Genomic DNA, 18,395 nt, shown 5'->3' with positions numbered 1-18,395 from the left:
CATGCGCCACTTGAATGTGGTGTCTCCACCCTACGCACGAGCATGTTATCTCAAGACATCTTACATTTCTTTTTTTAATTTTATACCTTCAGAAAGACCAAACTATAACACAAAAACCATGATAAAAAGTCCAAAAAGTCTTTAGATGGCAACTTATAAAATTTCAGACATAAAGAGCACATAAGTTATTATACTATATATTAAAAATGAATTTACAAGGAAAAAAAACCCCTTCCATGATATCCGAAACAATTTTGATCATAAAGGTTCGGCAATAATTACTTGTGCAACTAAATACAAAATAGCCAAAAAAAATCCCTTGAGTGCAAACTTTTTTTTGCCCTTTTTCAAGGGTATTATAGTATTTGCACTATTTATTTTTTGTTTGAAAAGTATAATCTGACCAGCAAAAACCACCAATGACAGCTAAGTCCCTATGAAAAGACAATCACACCCTTTAGAATTTATATATATAAAAAATCTCTAATATTTACCATTAACATTTGATAATTAATATTTAATTAAAAGATGATTAATAGTAATTAAAATATAATCTAACAATAAATTTATTTTAAGAAAGCAATTGTTTTAAGAAATATTCAGGACGTAACACACACACACACACACACACACACACACAAACAAACAAACAACAAGCAGGTTCAGGTTATTCATTCCTCACCTCCATTCCAATTTTATTTTATATTTTTTGGAGAAATACCCGATACTAGTCTCTATATCAAGTTTTTGAAAATACTGGTGGAGACGAATAATTTTGCTATCATTAGTTAAAATTGACTGATTTTTTAAAAAAAAATAAAATGTCGTTTTGAGACAACACGGGCTAAGACAAGATTAATCCTTTAAAAAACAAGGTTTGAATCCTGGTTGCTAGGGCTTGCAATTAAAGACCAAACCACAAGACCCCGGGAACATTGGTTTTCAGCTCTACACAGCCAAATGTGATAAGGAAACTTATGTTTGTTTCTTTTTTAAATCATAAAGCTGTAAATTTAAGATTTAATAATATTTCTCATTAATTCAACACCTAGCATAAGGTGCCATATCAATTGACAAGAGAGAATTATTAAATTAGTATCACAATCATTATTTATATCGATCCTCATTCATTATTTTTTAATAGAAAAAACATTAACTAGACTTTCATAATTAGCAGGAAGCCTGCTGTACCTGGGTGAACTCTTCAAGTCTCGTGTAAAGTTTAATGAGTAGGCTTGTGCAGATCTCAGGAGATGTGCATGGCCCACACATGAGATATATGACATTACCCAAAGGCCTCATGTAAACACCATCTTCACGGAGCTTCTGAAGAAGAGAGCGGGCATAGAGGGATGCGTACCTAAAAAAATTCACTGGCTATCAGAGAATCATCAAGTTTCAGCCTAGAAAGAAAAAAGTATCATGATTTTGATGATTCTGATGAAGTCACTACAAGGGGATATGGAAATAGATTCAGAGAGAAAAAAAGCTGCATACCTTGGCACATAACCATACAAGATAATTAATAGTGTTCAGCATGGAAGATATCAGTAGGACTGAAACTAATAAAAACAAAGGATAATCATGAACTAAATGCATGACACCTTATGACTTCAAACACTACCGATGCAACTAAAGATGATATTCATGCTACCTGCTATACAAATGTGGCCGTGGCTGAACACAATTGTAAAGCCCAAGTGTCAGGCAACCCTAATTGGTTAAGGCCAAGTGTCAGAAACGCCAAGTATTCTCGGAAGTATAGCTAATTCATTTAAGCGTGAACCCAGACACAATGGTCTTGGACAAGTAGGAAGATCATTGCATCAAACATGGACTGCATGGAGTGGTTGAAATATCATGCAAAAATCACCATTTACTTAGAGCATTAAATAGTTGAATTTCCATGTAGGAATCATTTTTTGGAGGATAAAATTGCTATAACGAAGTTTCATGCTTCCACTAGTTGGAAACATTGAGACCTAATCTTAATACAAGCTGAACAAATATATACATTTTAATACCCTGAACCACAGCTGTTGGATAACTGTGAAAGTCATTCATGTCCAAAAAGTGGCATAGAAGTAATTGAATGTGACCATACCCGACATTATGCCCTTCTGCTCTTAGTTCTAGAGCAAAAAGAGTTCCTAATGCTATCACTCTTTCAACCGAAGGATGTGATGAGATCTGTTGCACCAGTTCCGCATTCCATAACTGCAAGCATTAAATGCAAAATATTGGATGAAATTCATTAATGATATGGAGATCACCATTATTTCATCATTGGGAAAAAATAGCTTTGAACAGATTGAAACATAACCTGTTTCTGGTGTATCAATAAGAAAACTGATGGGGAAAAAATGCAGATTACTGTGCCCAACCAATCAAAGGACAAAGAAAGTCCAGCTAATATTTCAATGGTAATGTAAAGCATTTGAAAATGACTATGGTGCTGAGGAGGGAAGTCCTATGAGACTGTACTAGAAGTGTGTCAAATATTTTTTTTCCCAATACCACAATTGTTGAGATAGTATAACATTAAAATTCTACATGTCAGATCTTAAAGGTTTGAATAATTGCTGACATTTTGAACCAGATCAGATTCTGAAATTTCAATTCACATGTTGAGTTTGAAATGAGAGCATGGAATGCTTCCTGCCTAAGGTTTTGGTTTAGGAATGGCAACTATGCCAGTATCACAACCAAGGCATGCTGTCATATATATTCCAGATTGTGGAAACTGTCAGACATCAACTTCTGGAAACTGATATGCAATGAGGAAACAAAAAAAATGAATTATACACACCTCCCTAAGCAATCTTCGCCCAGAAATAATATTATGGTTTGTTTGAGGATCCTTAAACCATTTAATTGATGTAGCAGCTGCCGAGCACCCCATAGCATGAGCAGAGTATGAGTGTCCGTGCAAAAGGGCTTTGAGCTACAGCCAGAAACAAATAAATGTAAGCAGTTTCTTTATACAGTCTAGACTCTAGATCACACAGTACAGAAAAAGACGTCCATAAATAAATGAAGGATACAGATAGGAATGAATATTCGAATTTGAAAGTTGGTTGTTGAAGAAAATATCAAAAATTCTTGATCGCAAATTTTACTTTCACAACCACATGAAAAACCTTGTAACTCAAAATGCAATAAACTCAGACTGCTTAAACTTCAGATTGAATTAACTAGCATGTTATTCCAAGAACAAATCTTCGGAACCTAAACTCATTATGCTAGTTGAAAAGTTTGAGCCACATAAAGTAAAAAAATCAAATGGTAATATGGTTCTACTTTGGCAAAAATTGAAGTAAACATCAATTAAGATTTCATCTATGATATCAAGGAAACAATCGAGTAGGAATGAGAAAGTCGATTCAAAGAAGCCACTTCCCCATGTAGCCTCTGATCCTCTTGTCTGTATTGTGAGTTAATGCAATGAGGAAAAACAATAGTGAGCGAAATGAAAAACCACTATAATAATCTCAAAAATTCACTTGGTCAACTTCAAAAGCAAGCATAGGTGTCCTTAGAATCAAACAAACCCACAGCTATACATCACCTTTGATTCTCCAAGAAAAGAATCAAAAACTGCATCTGAGGCCAATGTTGCAGCCAAGGGTATAACCCCGCCAGTCATCAGCTTTGCAAAGCAGGCTATATCAGGTAGACAACCAAGTAGTTCTGCTGCAGACTGTAAAAGGAGGGACAATAAGGACATTTCAAGAAAGTAGAAGAAATGTATGTAATTCAACACTTCTATTATATTGAATGAAAGTAACATGTAAAGCAGAAAGAACAAGAGAAGAACAAATGAGAATGAGATGCAAGGGATACCAACCTCTGTTCCAAGACGCCAGAAACCTGTGAAAACTTCATCAAATATAACTGGAATATTTCTACTTCGGCACTGACTTACAAGCACCCTTTGGAAAAGTGGATCAATCATAAGCATTCCACCAGCACCTTGGATAACTGCAAAACAGTATCAAGCCAATTAGGCAAAGACCATTTAAAACCATATTGAAATTCATAATTTCATCAAACCCAGAACTATTTCCATAAAAATTGCACTGGCGCACAGGCCACAGGAAAGACCAGGCATTCACAGTTCCTATTAAGTAGGAGTTTTGATTATATAGAGATTTGTTGCAAGGTAAATACAAGACTCAAACGACTAGCAAGAGTGTGAGTGCATGCATTTAAGTCTTGGATATTAAGTTCCAAACCAACTGAATGAAATGCTGGGGAGTCAACATAAAAGAAAATTTGGAAACACTGTTTGCCTAAAATCAAAGGCCACTTAAAAATTGACCAGGCCAAGGGAATAAAGTATTCTGAAGGATTTAAGTTTCCAAATGTTTTCATACGCACCATAAAGTTTTTGAAGGACTTGCACAATACAAAAATCATTAGAAGACTCTTGGATGATTCGCATAATTCAGGTTAACAATGCTGATGAAGGGTTGTCTTATCCAGACAACATCCACTAGTACAGGAAATTACTAGAGCCGCTGAAACTCAAGGTAAATTCTTTTACGATGCCACACATCCTTTTCAACAATAAGAAATGAAATAAGATATCAAGAAATCATCAATTGACTTCTGAAGCAAGAGACCTCAAAGATGAAGTTAACAAAAAAAAATCAACAAAACAAATTGGCCACAAAGGGACAGATTCTTTTAATCCAGGGTATTGTAATAATAATTCTCTTGCCTGGTTCGATAATCAACGCTCCAACATGGATAGATTCTTTTAATGCGGGGTATTGTAATAATTTCTGCGATATATATGAGGAATAAACTCCTGTGAGATCTGATTTGTCCCTGCTCTGGTCAAATATTTCATCACGAGTGCTGAAGTCTGTAAATGTCAGTGCACATCAGGAAGCAATAGAAAATAACAGCAGCTAACATAAAAATTTAAAAAGTACATTTCAAAAGTTTACTTACTCATGTCTTTCTTAATCATATTTTCACAATGCATTCCCTCAGGTAAAGAAAGATTCCATTTATTATTGGACATAGACACTGTAGGAGGGTCTAGAAAAAGCCCTCTTCCTGTGTACCTGTGAACATGCGTGAGGTAAGTAAAAGATAAATTAATTCACTGATAATTGACCGTCTTTTTTTTCTTGAGCACATATAGTCAATGTAAAAAAATAAAAGAGCACATTGAGGTGAATTTGATGCCTGATTCCTATAGAACCAGGTACAATTTTCAGACCAAAATAATTATAGAAGGATCTACAAGGCATTGAGCCTAAAGCAAGGAATTTGGAACTGCTAGCCAAATTTTCAATAGGTACTTTGCTAATTTGCTCCAGCTCCCTATTTCATGTTTCATTAACAGGTTTTCCTAGCATAAACATTACATTTCCAAAAACTGAATTTCTTCGTGTTCCACACAACATTCGCATCTAATATTCAAGTATAAAAAAATGCAAGTTCTAGATCCAACTAGAACTTAAAGAAACAACAAAATGCTAAGTTATATAGGCATACAATTACAGCCACTTCAATTACAAAAATTCCTTGAATCCACATCATCAGATCCCCTTCTCGACTTAAAAAGCCAAAAGAAAAAACAATAACCACTATATAGGCATCAATATTACAGCCACTTCAAAGTATCAATGCCATCACCCACCACCACATGATCTGTGCTATCGACTCTGAATTACTATCTTCCTACATTAATGATTTTCAGAGTTCAATGCAGGGCAACAACCAAACCAGGTTGCTGAAACCACTGTTGACCCAAAGCACCAAACTATCAGCACACAATCTCAACATTTACCTCCCAATTAGTTATGCTAACAATCCACTTCACATTTCAGCTAATCTAATCAACAGGCCCTCGCAGAGTGATCAGTCACTCTTTTCCGCATTGACAACAGCTGAAAAGCCATCACTCATTGACATGAACCAACTCAAGCTTTGCCAGGGGCACTCATATTCTGCCCACTTGTGTCAAAGCAGTCTTGAATAATTTCCATTTCTGTGACTGAAGTTATCATTTATATTTCAAGTTGCATAATATGCAAGCACTATCCTTACCAAGAGAATTCCAACCCAACTCAATTCCCTTGTTTTGTCTTACTCACTAATTTCTATGAAGCAATGGAGAAAACCAACTAGGATATACATCAGAGCAATCCAAAAGTCTCAGAATGATATAGTAATTTACGAGCTATGTTTTTTAAAACAATGATATGGAACTCATGCATAGAAGCTATTTCATTGCGCGTGAATTCTCACAAATAAGCCTAGTTTTGAGATAATTACTTCCATTTTGCTCATCAACCTATAATTTTTCAATCCTAAATGATTGGTTTCAGCATCAATGAGATTTCCTTGTGCAAGAGCACTAATTAGTAAAGCATGGCCCCAAAAAATTGAAACTTCTTAATTAAAATAGTTTTATTCATCATAAAATTGTGCTTCTAGCACCAAAATATTCCCTACCATGGCTGTTGGAGGAAGCCTGTATAAGATGATGGTGCTTGAGCTTCCATCGCACCCAAAGTGTCACCATGATAAGATCCTTTGAGAGCCAATACCTGAAATAAAACCACACCTTAGTTACCAGCAACTGTTTGGAAGAAACCTCATGGCTCATCCTGAATGAAAAAGGTACATAATGGTTCATGCTTTAGATTTGTAATAATTATCATGTAGAAAGACACATAGGCTATACAAAGACAATTCAGCCAATCTTATCAAAGGCAGTGTCAAGACAGGCCAATGGTACTTGAGTTTTACTTTTGAAATCAATAATGTTTTACTTACCACATACAAACAGATATGGAAAAAAAATTTAAAAAAAAAAAAAACAGCATCCAATGCACAAACATGCATGTTTCAATTACTGAGCTTTAACCATATTCCAAAATCGTGCATGTGTTAATAAAAGTAGTGATATTAAGTAGACTACAGAACAATCTAACATGGTGTGATTGTCACCCTGGAATTATCTATATATAAAAAGTACCCTAGTGTTAAGCTACATTTTAAAATAAAAAACTGTCTTATAACCAGTAAAGTTGGAGAACTAAGTTTAAACTTGTAAAGCACCCAGCATGGACAATGGTCAGATTTCAACGTCACTTGCTCAACTATTATTTACCTAGACTGTTTTCATTTTTGACAAAAATATTCTTAAAGGACTCACTCTACACCTGCTGGATTCAAGGTAAATTGAGGTGCAAGTATGACCATTGTTTAAAACATCCCCACTAGCAACTAATAATCAGAAAGAAAAGAAAATTAACCTACTTGGGAAAGAAAATCAGTAACCTCAGAAATAACCATTTTTTTCTGAAACCAGAATTTCTTGCATTTTTGAAGAAACAATGTCTGAAATGTTATGCTGAAAGATGTAAGGATTATTTAAGTTCACCTTTAGTTGGACAGATTTGTCAGTTCTGTTATTGTTGGAAAAATCTAAAAGGAGTCCATTATCAAAGGAAAATTTGCGAAATGCCATTTTGAGAGCAATTTCAATTGCCGTTGATCCATTATCTGAATAGTATGTCCTTGAAGCCCACCCTGCAAAAGTACAAACGTACATGATAAGTTGGGAAGAAGATAATTTTGAAGAAGTTCAAAATGGATAACTTTAATGCATTTTAAAAGTTATAACTTTACGCCATAGATGATTAAAAAAAAAACCACTTATCACATCTGAAACACCAGGCACATAAGAAATGTTATGTTCTTGTTAATTAAGCAAGTGTTATTCAACATGAAAAAATTAATTACATTATGGCAGTTAAAATGCTTGAAAAAACATCAAACGGCAGAAGAAAAATACTAACCTTTACCCACACCCTCAAGCAAAAGCTCTGCACATTCCAACGCCGGCTCATAAACATTCTCTGGAAACATTACATGACCATATCTTGCAGCAGTATAACCCATCTCTCTAGCAAGCTCAGTCTGAAACCACCTAAACAAGTAACCACATTAAAGAACTTCAGAAAAGTGACCAAATGGTGCAGAAAAGTGAACATTAATGAGAGAAGATAGTTTGGGAGGCATATGGTTAAATCTCTAGCATTTGTGAAATTACTAGGTGAGCATGGTTCACCATAACCTACACTGACAGAGCAGTGGGTCCCATGGTACTTTGTTAACATATGAAATTTATAAGAGTGGATTTTGCCTAAGAAGAGAAACCTGTCATAAGACATGCTTCTGGGCTATAATACTTGTTTAGTTATAGTATAACTTTTTATGCTACAGTTATACAGTGCAACCCATCGTTTGATTGGAAAGAGGACCTTCTGAACAGGATAGCTTATTTAAAAGCAGGGGACTCAATAATTAAGAAAAAATGCAACCCTAACACAAGTCTGTAGATACCACACATTTTAATAATCCTGTTGTGTGTTCCTCGGGTTGTTCCTAATAAACTCATCATCCATTAATTGGCAAATGAGGGGAGGGTCAGGTCCAGAAAAAAAAGTTCCCAATAATCCAGAGAAACAGTTAAAAGAATCCTGTGTACAGAAAGACTTTCAGAAATCCTTTAAAAGAATCCTGTGTACAGAAAGACTTTCAGAAATCCTCAAGGAAGGAACTTCCACTACATTCATTAAAATAGATTTTTCTACACTTTCCAGAAAGCATTGACTTCCAGCAACAGAAAGGAAAAGAACAACAATAATTCAAATGGTAGAAATAATATGCATATAAATATGAACCTACAAAATCATTTCCAGAATAGCCAAATCTAAATGCACCAACAACTTCACTTCTTAAAAATTTTAAAAGGCTGATATAGCTGCAAATGAAAACAAACTCTCCAGTTCCATTCTCTATTACTCCAGCAACAATATCCCTTCAGCTAAGCAGATTCAAATTAACAGAATTTCTTCTTACTTGCTTGTACATAAAATTGTTTCATTTTTAAAGTTAATTTTTGTTTAAAAAGTAATTAGCTTGTAATCTGTCTTGTTACTTACAGCTAAATTTGCTAATAGTTTTGAGTGCATATTAGATGGCACTCCACACCCACAGCAAACAAGCTTGCCATTAAGAATACAAAATTCTATCCCGATGTCACACAGGTGCATGAGCATCAATTGAACTAACTAAATCAATATGCCAAAAGAAAAAATGCATCTTTTGAACAAGCAATTAACATGCAAGTAGATGAAATTGGTATTTAGAATAGAAAAGAAAAGTCAGAAACAAAGATTCAAAAGCAGTTTCTAAATGTGGATTCTGGCTGTCAAAGGACCCTATAAGAAAGGCTAGTTCCCCAAAAAAACACAAGAACAGATTACAAGAGAATTGTATGCCAGTGGATCATAAGAATAATTTGGAACTCATTGATTCATCCTATAATCAAGTGGCTCATGATATTCTTGTAACTTATTCTTGTTTTTTCTTTTGAAATAGCATTTCTCACCCTTAAAATAATTGACATTTTCTAATGAAGCATGCAATACTGAAAAGATCAGTAATTACAACATGATTAGATAGGAATGTGTAACAAGAATAGAAAAGCAGTTATTTGCCATAAAGTTGACCTGCAGAGTAGCATCAGGTCCTTGGGTCCACCAACTAGCGCATCCATCAAATTGTTGAGTAATAAACTGATTGCCTTGGACCTGAAAATTCTATGAACTTTAGAAGCATAGAGAAATAGCTACTTTACATCAGAAAATAATTCTAACAAGAAAGGTGAGAACATTTGTATATAGCAAACAATTGCATTATTTGTTAGCACATTGAAATTTATTCACTTAAAAAATAACTAAACATGTTAATAGATTTTACTTAAAAAATATTTAAAGAGGTTATATTTCTATAATATTTTATTAAAGTATTTATATTATATGTATACATTTTATAAAATAAACTATATATAAATATATAATATAATAAATTCTTTTTTTTCACCATTACACTTTTTATATATTATTCTTTTATTGTAAGTGGATTAAATAGCTAAATTTAACATGCTATATATGTTAAATAAACTTGAAAAAAAAAACATTAATAAGTGATTTTACAGCTCATTTTTCAAGGTATAACCAAGCACTGGAAAATGTTTTCCAACATATTTTACATGACACTTTCCAAACATTGAAAAATAATACACTTTCCAGGAATCTATTTTCCATGGAAACCATTTCTAAAAGAAAACTACTTTGTGACAAACAAACGAGGCCTTAGTTAAAACCAATTGCAACTATTTCTATGAGAGAAAAGAAGAAAACAGAAACCCTAAGCAAATATTTTTTTTTAGGGGCAGGGGATCAAGAAGAAAAAAGGGCATTCCATAATATAATTTCAAGTACATTAGTGAGTAACGCCTTTTTTGGCAACACTAACCTTGTAAATGGCAAAGTTCTCGCCACATCTTGAATCAATAACAGTAACAGCCTCTTTTGGTACCAGTTTGTGCTGAGTAAACGGCCACCACAAAGTGTGTACTGCCTTTTTTGCCATGTCATTCAGTCTCAGAATTCTTTCTGAAAAAGCTGATATCATTATTTCCTTTAGAGAATTAAATGCATCATCAGAATCACCAAACCATTCCACCAAGTCATTTGACATATCTTGTGGCACAGGTGGAAGCACAATTACAGGAACCCTAGAAAAATACAAGAGAAAATGGGAACAAAAATCAATTTAAATATACCAAGTGATATTCCAATTATGTAGGCATCAAATGCATAACAAGATTGCAGTCAAATAATTGATTCAAAATTATCCAAGTCAGAAGAAGAAGAATGATTAAATTACCTATTTCGCAAATATGACAATAATGGCACCTCATTAACAAGGCCATGATCTTCCAAAACAACAGCAACAATATCATACCCTCGAAGTTTTAAACTCTCATAAGCTGAAATGGTTCCAGAAATACCACCTAGCCTGCCGTCTCCCATAAGAACACCAGGTAAGCGAAAAGGCCTGCTAACATACATCACAAAGAAGGAGAATATTAATATGATATTTTATCTATCCATGCAACACCGTCAACAATGTTAATGTCGTTGAGTGACTGTTGGACTTGGAATATATTTAAGGCTGTCCTTTTGTAAGATAACTGAGATATGCAATTCTGCATCCAGGCAAGCATAGTGATAACATAGGTGTAAACTGTTGCCAAAATCACTGCCACAAAACACGCAAATCTCACTAAAACCAGTTCATTTCTGCCATGTAAACGAAGCTCCAAAAAACAGATGAAAAGAAAATGAATACAAGCTTTCTTCCTTTACTTGTGTCCTATCGAATGCATATTCTCCGTGAGACACAAAATGAAAGCAATCAACTCAACTAAGTTTTAGTCCCAAATTAGTTTGGTTGACTTCAGAATTCATTCACTGTGTTCTGTTCTGTCACATATCCTGTAAGATAAAAACTGCACAAATTCAACTCAACCAACTTTTTGTCCCAACTATCACTGGTTGATTACATAATTTCTTTTCATTCCTTCCATCTTACCATTTATTCTCTATGAGACACCAAATGCACATACCAAATACCAAAAGATTAAATTGTCACTTTTTTGCAAAAGCACGGACCTCAAATGAATAAGTATCACGTATGTTCAGGTTCCTAGGAAAAGAACAGACACAATCACCAAGCAAGATGTTCATATTCACTGCCAGCTTATTGCTGGGTACTTTTTTATTTATTTATTTTTTGTTCTTTGGGTGGTAAGAGTAGGACTTGAATTCAAGACCTTACTCCCTCTCCACTTCTCATTTAGTTACATTACTACCAAACCAACTTTCAAGGGTACCTTAGATCTTTACTGGACAAAAAGATTAAAAGCCCACAAATAGTCTTTTGCGTAAGTAAGATCAACATGTAAAAATAACATCAAGAAAGTCCAGTCTTCAATTATAAAGTCAAACAAAGAACCGAGAACATCAATTGCAAAACGACAAAAATCTGATTCCCAATTTAATAATCAAATGTTAGTTAATCCTATAAGCAGCAATTGACAATTAACATTCATTAACAGGAGAGAATGACCATATACCGGTACAAGTCACATTGTAAGGTCCCAGACGGACCTGGACTCGCAACGCCACCAGCAGTCTCAACCACGCAAAAAACATCCATTTCCTCAAACTTTCTATCCTCTTCTTTTCTCAAACACTTCTCTAAAGTCTCCAACACTAAAGAATCCTCCACAACTCCATTCTCCTTCTCTGCTGCCAAGTGCGGCGAAACAGCCTCCTTCCATGCATACAAAGTTTCACAAACCAACTCCGAAACCACATTAACCCCATCTTTCACAAACCTGTTCTCCTCAGTGAAATTCAAATTATAAATCCCTAAGTTCTGACCCTTGGTCTTAGAATCGTCGCCAAAGAGGGAACTGGCAGCGGAAAGGGAGGAATTGAGGACGGAATTGGAGGCAGAGAGAGAGAGAGGAGAGGAACGGAGTGAAGCGAGGGAGGAGAGTTTAGAAAAGACGAAATGAGAATCGGAATCGGAAGGGAAACCGGTTTGGATTGGTTTGAGGTAGACGAATTTGGGGGTTTTGTTGGTGGTACGGGGGGAGAGGAGGAAGGAAGAGGCGAGGCCGGTGGAAATTAGGGTTTTGCCGAGGGAAGTGTTGGAGCCCCATATCATGTAGGTTGGGAAGGAGAGTGGGAGGTGCAAATGCTGTGAGGAAATTGTGGAGAGGAATTTGATGTGGATGCGGAGGAGCGAGTGGTGGCGGCTACTGCGGAGGTGGAGGAAGAGCATGGCTACTGGTGAGGTAGAGAAACCCTAGAGGGTGGAGTTAAGGAGGAGCCTAGAGAGTGATGTAACGGCTTCGGGGCGTATCAAAATTTAAAATGTGGAGGGTAAGTTGGGGGCGGGTTGTGGACGGTGAGCCAGTGACTGACTTTTCAAGGGAAGGTAAGTAAAAATGTTGGTGCCGTCACGTGCTAGACAATGATTAGGTTCGGTGGCTCCCTTACCAACTTCATTTTTTCCCCGACAAAACGGATAGAAGATATAATTAAAACACGAGTATGTTTAGCCTGTGTCAAAAAAAAAATCTCTGTAATATTATATTAATTAAACTCGGCTTAATGATTGGCTTAAGCAGGGCTAGATGTTAATCAGTTTAAAGTATTTTTTTATTTAAATATTAAAATAAATTATTTTTATTTTAAAAAATTATTTTTGATATCAATACGATCTTAAAATATAAAATAATTTTAAGTAAAAAAAATTTAAAATTTTTAGAACGTAATTTACACCGTATTTCCAAACATACTTTTTTAAACACGATTGAGTAGCAAGCAATTCATGGTTTATTTGATTGGAAAGATTAACTATAAGAAATTTTTAAATTTTTATCTATAATAATATTATTTTTATTTTTATTTTTTATCAAAAAAATATTATTTTAGATTTCACCCGGGTTGACTGGTCAACCCTTGCTCCGCATCTTGAGCCAAGACTAATAAGATCATGTTTGTTTTTGCAGTCATAAAGTATATTTGTAAAAAAATAAATTATTTTTGCTACAAATTATTTTTTTATGTGTGTGTTTTTAAATTATTTTAATTTACTAGTATCAAAATTAAATTATTTAAAAAAAATTATTTTAATATATTTTTAAATAAATAATATTTTTTTTAAAACAACCACAACTATAATATTAAACCGTCTTTAACAATACCAGATACTAACTCTGTGACTCAAACTTAGAAAAAAGAGGAAACACATTTCTTAACCTGATGTTATCATGTGGATTCGTATGATTATTAACCAAATTATTGTTTTTACTTTGATGGATGGCTTGTGCTATCACGTCAGCTGAGATAAATTTTTTAAGGTAAAATAAAAGAATATTCATGCAACAATAATATTTTTATTGGAGCAAGATTTGAATATATTCAATATATTTAGTTAATATAATTTTCAAAATAAAAAAGATAACAACAATAAAAAGAAACTAAAAATACAACAATTACTAATATAAAAATAAACACTTTACAATATTATAAAAATATATCCTTGAAATATTTTTAAAAGATCTCAATGATCTTATTTGTTAACAAAACAAAAATTAAATGTGAATGGGATAAACTTATAAAAATAAAATTGAAAAATATATAAAGTTCAATTACCAACGAAATAAATATTAAAAAATTAATTGAACAATTTTAAAAAAGAACAAAAAACCTGACTCGGGTCAGCGTGTCAAATTTACAGCCTAATTGTGAGGTCGGGATAACCTCGTACAGAAAAGAATGAATACAATAATGAAGGTCAACACTCAAGCAAACTAAATAATAAAATGTGAAACTGAAAAAAAAATTGATTAAGAAAAACACTGTAAAAAAACTCAAGTCAATCTAGATTAACTTAACTAAATGTGACTCGAAATATGAAATCGAAATAATCTCATAGAAAGAAAAGTAACAAAAATCAAAAAATTAAAGGCTCAATAACCTAATGTTAAATGATGAAATTAAAAAAAATCAATTTGAAAAACAAAAAGAACCTAAAAAAGGTCGGATTCAAATAAGGCTAATTTTCAAAACTTGTGACTTAGGTCATGAAACTGGGTTACCCCATAGAAGACGAACCCGGAAAAATCACAAAGCAAAATTCTTAATCATCAAAAATAAAAATAAAAAAAGCAACAAAAAAATGAGGATCAAATCTGCTATAAAACTAAATGATATAAAACAATGAGGTACAAAATTGAAAAAAAAATCAAGAAAAAAAAACCAAGAGGACCAAATCTATTATAAATATTAAATGAAATAAAATAACAAGGGATGAAATTGAGAAATAAAATAAATCAAGAAAATGATAATAAAAACCAAAAATAGCAATCAAAAGAATGAAGACCAAATATGATAGATGCAAAAATCGATGGATGATAAAATTTAAAAACAATTATAATTTTTTTAAATTATTTCAAATAAAAAATAGTAATTAAAAGAACATGGAACAAACTTAAAAGGAAAAACTAATTGAACGACTATTTTGAAAAACTGGAGGAACATGCATAAAAATCAAGTTGGAGGGAAAAGAAAGAAAAGAAAAGGTCATCGGTGCCAAATCAAAGAATTGTTCACCACATGTGTCTCCTAGGGATGGAGGGGCCTCTGAGATGATTTGAATGTTGCCCGAATGGTACGGGTGTCTTCCATATGATAACATATGCATGTGTCAACCACTTTTTTAAAATAACATTTTATATTTATTAAAATATTAAATTGCTCTTTTTTTCAACTTAATTATAACAAAAAAAGGGGTAAAAGATATAAATATTCACTGCATGATAGCATAATCATATTTTATTCTAAGGGTTATTTTTTCATTTCATTGTGCTTATAAAAGGAAAAGAAGAAGAAGCTTGTGAATGCAAATTTAATATTTTTTGCTTCTTAGGGTGGTTAAATTAGGGGTGCTCACAGTTCGGTTCGGTTCGGTTTGGTTTAAACTCAAATAAACCAACCGAACCGAATTACAGTATTGTTGTAAAAAATTAACCGAATCGAACCGGAAACCAGTTCAAACCGAACCGGTCCAGTTCGGTTAAATCCGGTTTTTTAAGGAAAAAATTGGGAAACCTAATCCCATAGGTTTTTTTGGTTTTTTTTTTAAATTGACTTACAGTTTGGGAAGATTTAGCATGGCTAAACTTTAAAATTGGCTTACGGTTTGGGTTAAATTAAGCTTTAAAATTTAAAGCAAGTTCAGCTTTTAAATATTTATAATGTTAAGCAAATTCACATGGCTAACTTTTAATATGAATTTACTAACTTTCAATATAAATTAAAATCTAGACATGAATTAGGACAGTAATTAAAATCTCACTGAGATGCAAATTAGCTGACTTTTAATATACTTTCCAAAGTGCTAAATCAATGCAATATGCAAGATGCATGATCAAATTTTAAAATCTCAAATTAAAAGTCTGTTCGCACTAGAAAAGTACGAGTGAATACATTAGCAACCATCAATAAATTATCATAAACATCCGTCATAATATGAACTTTGAAGAAAAAAACCCAGCAACACCAGCATCCAAAAATTCCAGCAACACTAGCCACAAATTCCAGCAAGGATAATGCTATAAAAAAACACTAGCAAATTAGCAACATATTATAGTTTAACTATTGAAAGAATTAAGTATGCAAAATTTTTAGGGAAATTAACAAGGTAAAGTAAATTAATTACCTAAAACAATTATATTCCAAGATTGCACCAAGCCACCAATACTACTTACTATAGTTATTAAACCCGGACCGGCCCAGCGGGTCGAACCGGGACCCGGTCGACCCGGTGGCTGGACCGGTTCGGGTTTGTTAAAAGACCGGTTAATGTAACAGCCCAGCAAAACCCGGTCTGGGGCAAACCCGGGCGAGACCCGGTGTTTTTCCTTTTCGAATGTCGTTTCTGTGTAGACTTGGGAAGAATAAGGTTTTGGCCAAAAGGCCAGGGGATGACTGAGAGAGGGACGAGGGAAGTTGTAGTCGAGCATATCTGCAGTCTCAGGGACGCCATTAATACTTCTCCCCATCTTACCACAAACCTTAGAATCTCATATACAAGAGCTAATCTTGTGCTAGTGAAAGATGATGAACCCTAAAAGTGCGGCGATGATGAAGAACATAGCAAATAGGTAAACCCATATCAAGAAAGTGTTTCAATAGCACGCACCAGTGAAACCAGCTAAAGAAACGACCATGATTGAGATCCCACTTACTGATTAGTACTTAAAAGTGCATTTTTATCAAGGTTTTATATCATCATTTTTGCACTTGAAGTATCAATAACTCCTTAACTAAAGCATGTTTTATAATAACATATCTAATTATATAAGATACCTTTAATTTATGGTAAATGTTCATCTTAAATGCAGGCCTATCACATAAATGAAAGAATTGATTGATGAGTTGAAGTACTGAAATTGAAAGGACAAAGAGATGGCCAAACTTAGAAAAGAGATGCTGGTGCAGTCCAAACTAGAACACTGTTCGGTAATTGGGTCATATCTGGAGCTGTAGATCTTGGATTTAGGTCCATTTTATATGGATGGAAATATAAGACATAGGCCTACAACTTTCATGTGCAACCCAAGATTTAAAAAGGCCGTTTTCAAGTCCAAATTGTAGCAACAACGAAGAAGTACGAATCTGTCCTGCAGCCCAGACATTGTTCAGTGTTTAGCCCATATCTCGAGTTCTAGAAATTCAAATGATCTCAAATTTTTACCCTGGAAAGATGAGACAATTTACTAGAACTTTCATGATTTAAGTTTGTTCAAATTATGACATCATCAATGACGTTTTTGGTAGACAAGAAGATAAGAATTGTCACCAAGTCAAAATGTGGCCACCCACTCATCAATTAGTCAACAAATCAATAGTTCCGAATTTTGGCCTATAAAAGGAGGCATTTGCCATGTATTTAGGCATCTTGGTGTTCAAATCAAGATCATGCTCTTGCTTTCTCTCTTTATATTTTGTAATGCTTAAGTTTTGCTTATAATTAATCTCTTGCTTATGCTTTTCATTTTCTTTCCTTGTTTATTTATGTTTCTTTCTTTCATTATGTTTAACTAAGTTTATTATGTCAAGGTGAAAAGGGTACACTAATGGTGTAAGAATAAGTATAATATAAACTTAACATGGACCTTAATGTTGGATACTAACATGCTTTATATTTGCTATCTTGTTCACTTATAATACTTTGCTTGTTAAATGGTTAATCTAGATTTATGTTGTATAACATTTGGTACAACAAATACTTGGCACTTTCATAGCCCATACTGTATGGTATAACCGACACCTGAGCTATGAAAGGAACTTGATTTGTTGTTAACATAAGTTATAATCATGAATGCATGACAACATTTACAAATATTAGCATTATTCGAATAAGATAACTAATGTAATCATGTTAACAATTTATAATCCGATTGGAACCTCCTTTGTGTGTGGTTTCCAGTTGAATAATAAGAGTTTATACTATACTTGTTTGATGTACCATTAGTGGATCCTCTAACCTTGACATTTGTTGTTATCATTGTTTAATCCTACGTTAATCTTCCATCTCTAAAGTTCTCATCAACTTCTTCCTCTTCTTCTTCACTATTATTATTATCATCATTATTGTTGTTGTTGTTGTATTATTGTTGCTTATAATTTATACAAGTAACCTCCCTGTGGTTCGACCCCGATCTTGTCGGGTTATTTATTACTTCGACACTCCTGCACTTGGGAAAAGACATCAATTTTTTGGTCGTGTCACTTACTATCAACGGCCACTATAAGAATTTCAAACAATCTGTGTTGTTAGCTCTTCTCCTTAGCCATATACCACCTCCTGGGATGGGTATTGAGTACCCCTATCAAATGATTGCTAGTTCTCATTGTTGATCTTTCTCT

General features: G+C 33.7%; 1 protein-coding gene across 1 annotated transcript; it reads right to left on the bottom strand.

Moving 5' to 3' along the window:
- Positions 1-1,012: 1,012 nt before the first annotated feature.
- LOC133690290 (bifunctional dethiobiotin synthetase/7,8-diamino-pelargonic acid aminotransferase, mitochondrial-like) lies at positions 1,013-12,873 on the bottom strand. The gene is made up of 14 exons (XM_062110529.1): positions 12,020-12,873; positions 10,768-10,938; positions 10,354-10,615; positions 9,546-9,626; positions 7,827-7,947; positions 7,409-7,557; positions 6,475-6,569; positions 4,960-5,075; positions 4,724-4,870; positions 3,848-3,981; positions 3,569-3,700; positions 2,810-2,944; positions 2,105-2,217; positions 1,013-1,360 (listed from the first exon to the last, which is right to left on the bottom strand). Exons 1-14 carry the CDS (start codon positions 12,733-12,735, stop codon positions 1,171-1,173), a joined length of 2,562 nt encoding a protein of 853 aa, XP_061966513.1. The 5' UTR covers positions 12,736-12,873; the 3' UTR covers positions 1,013-1,170.
- Between the last annotated feature and the right edge of the window lie 5,522 nt (positions 12,874-18,395).

Source organism: Populus nigra, chromosome 3 (genome assembly GCF_951802175.1).
Source record: "Populus nigra chromosome 3, ddPopNigr1.1, whole genome shotgun sequence".
Taxonomy (NCBI): Eukaryota; Viridiplantae; Streptophyta; class Magnoliopsida; order Malpighiales; family Salicaceae; genus Populus; species Populus nigra.
Note: the sequence above shows the minus strand (reverse complement) of the source record. Positions and strands in the feature narration are given on the sequence as shown.

Excerpts from the sequence above, each read along its gene's own strand:
- LOC133690290 (XM_062110529.1), bottom strand. The coding sequence starts at position 12,735 with ATGCTCTTCCTCCACCTCCGCAGTAGCCGCCACCACTCGCTCCTCCGC. Across the intron at positions 7,558-7,826 it reads GCTTGAGGGTGTGGGTAAAG|GGTGGGCTTCAAGGACATAC; the intron begins GTTAGTATTTTT and ends GTACTTTTGCAG. Across the intron at positions 3,982-4,723 it reads AGCGTTGATTATCGAACCAG|TTATCCAAGGTGCTGGTGGA; the intron begins GCAAGAGAATTA and ends ACTGTTTTGCAG.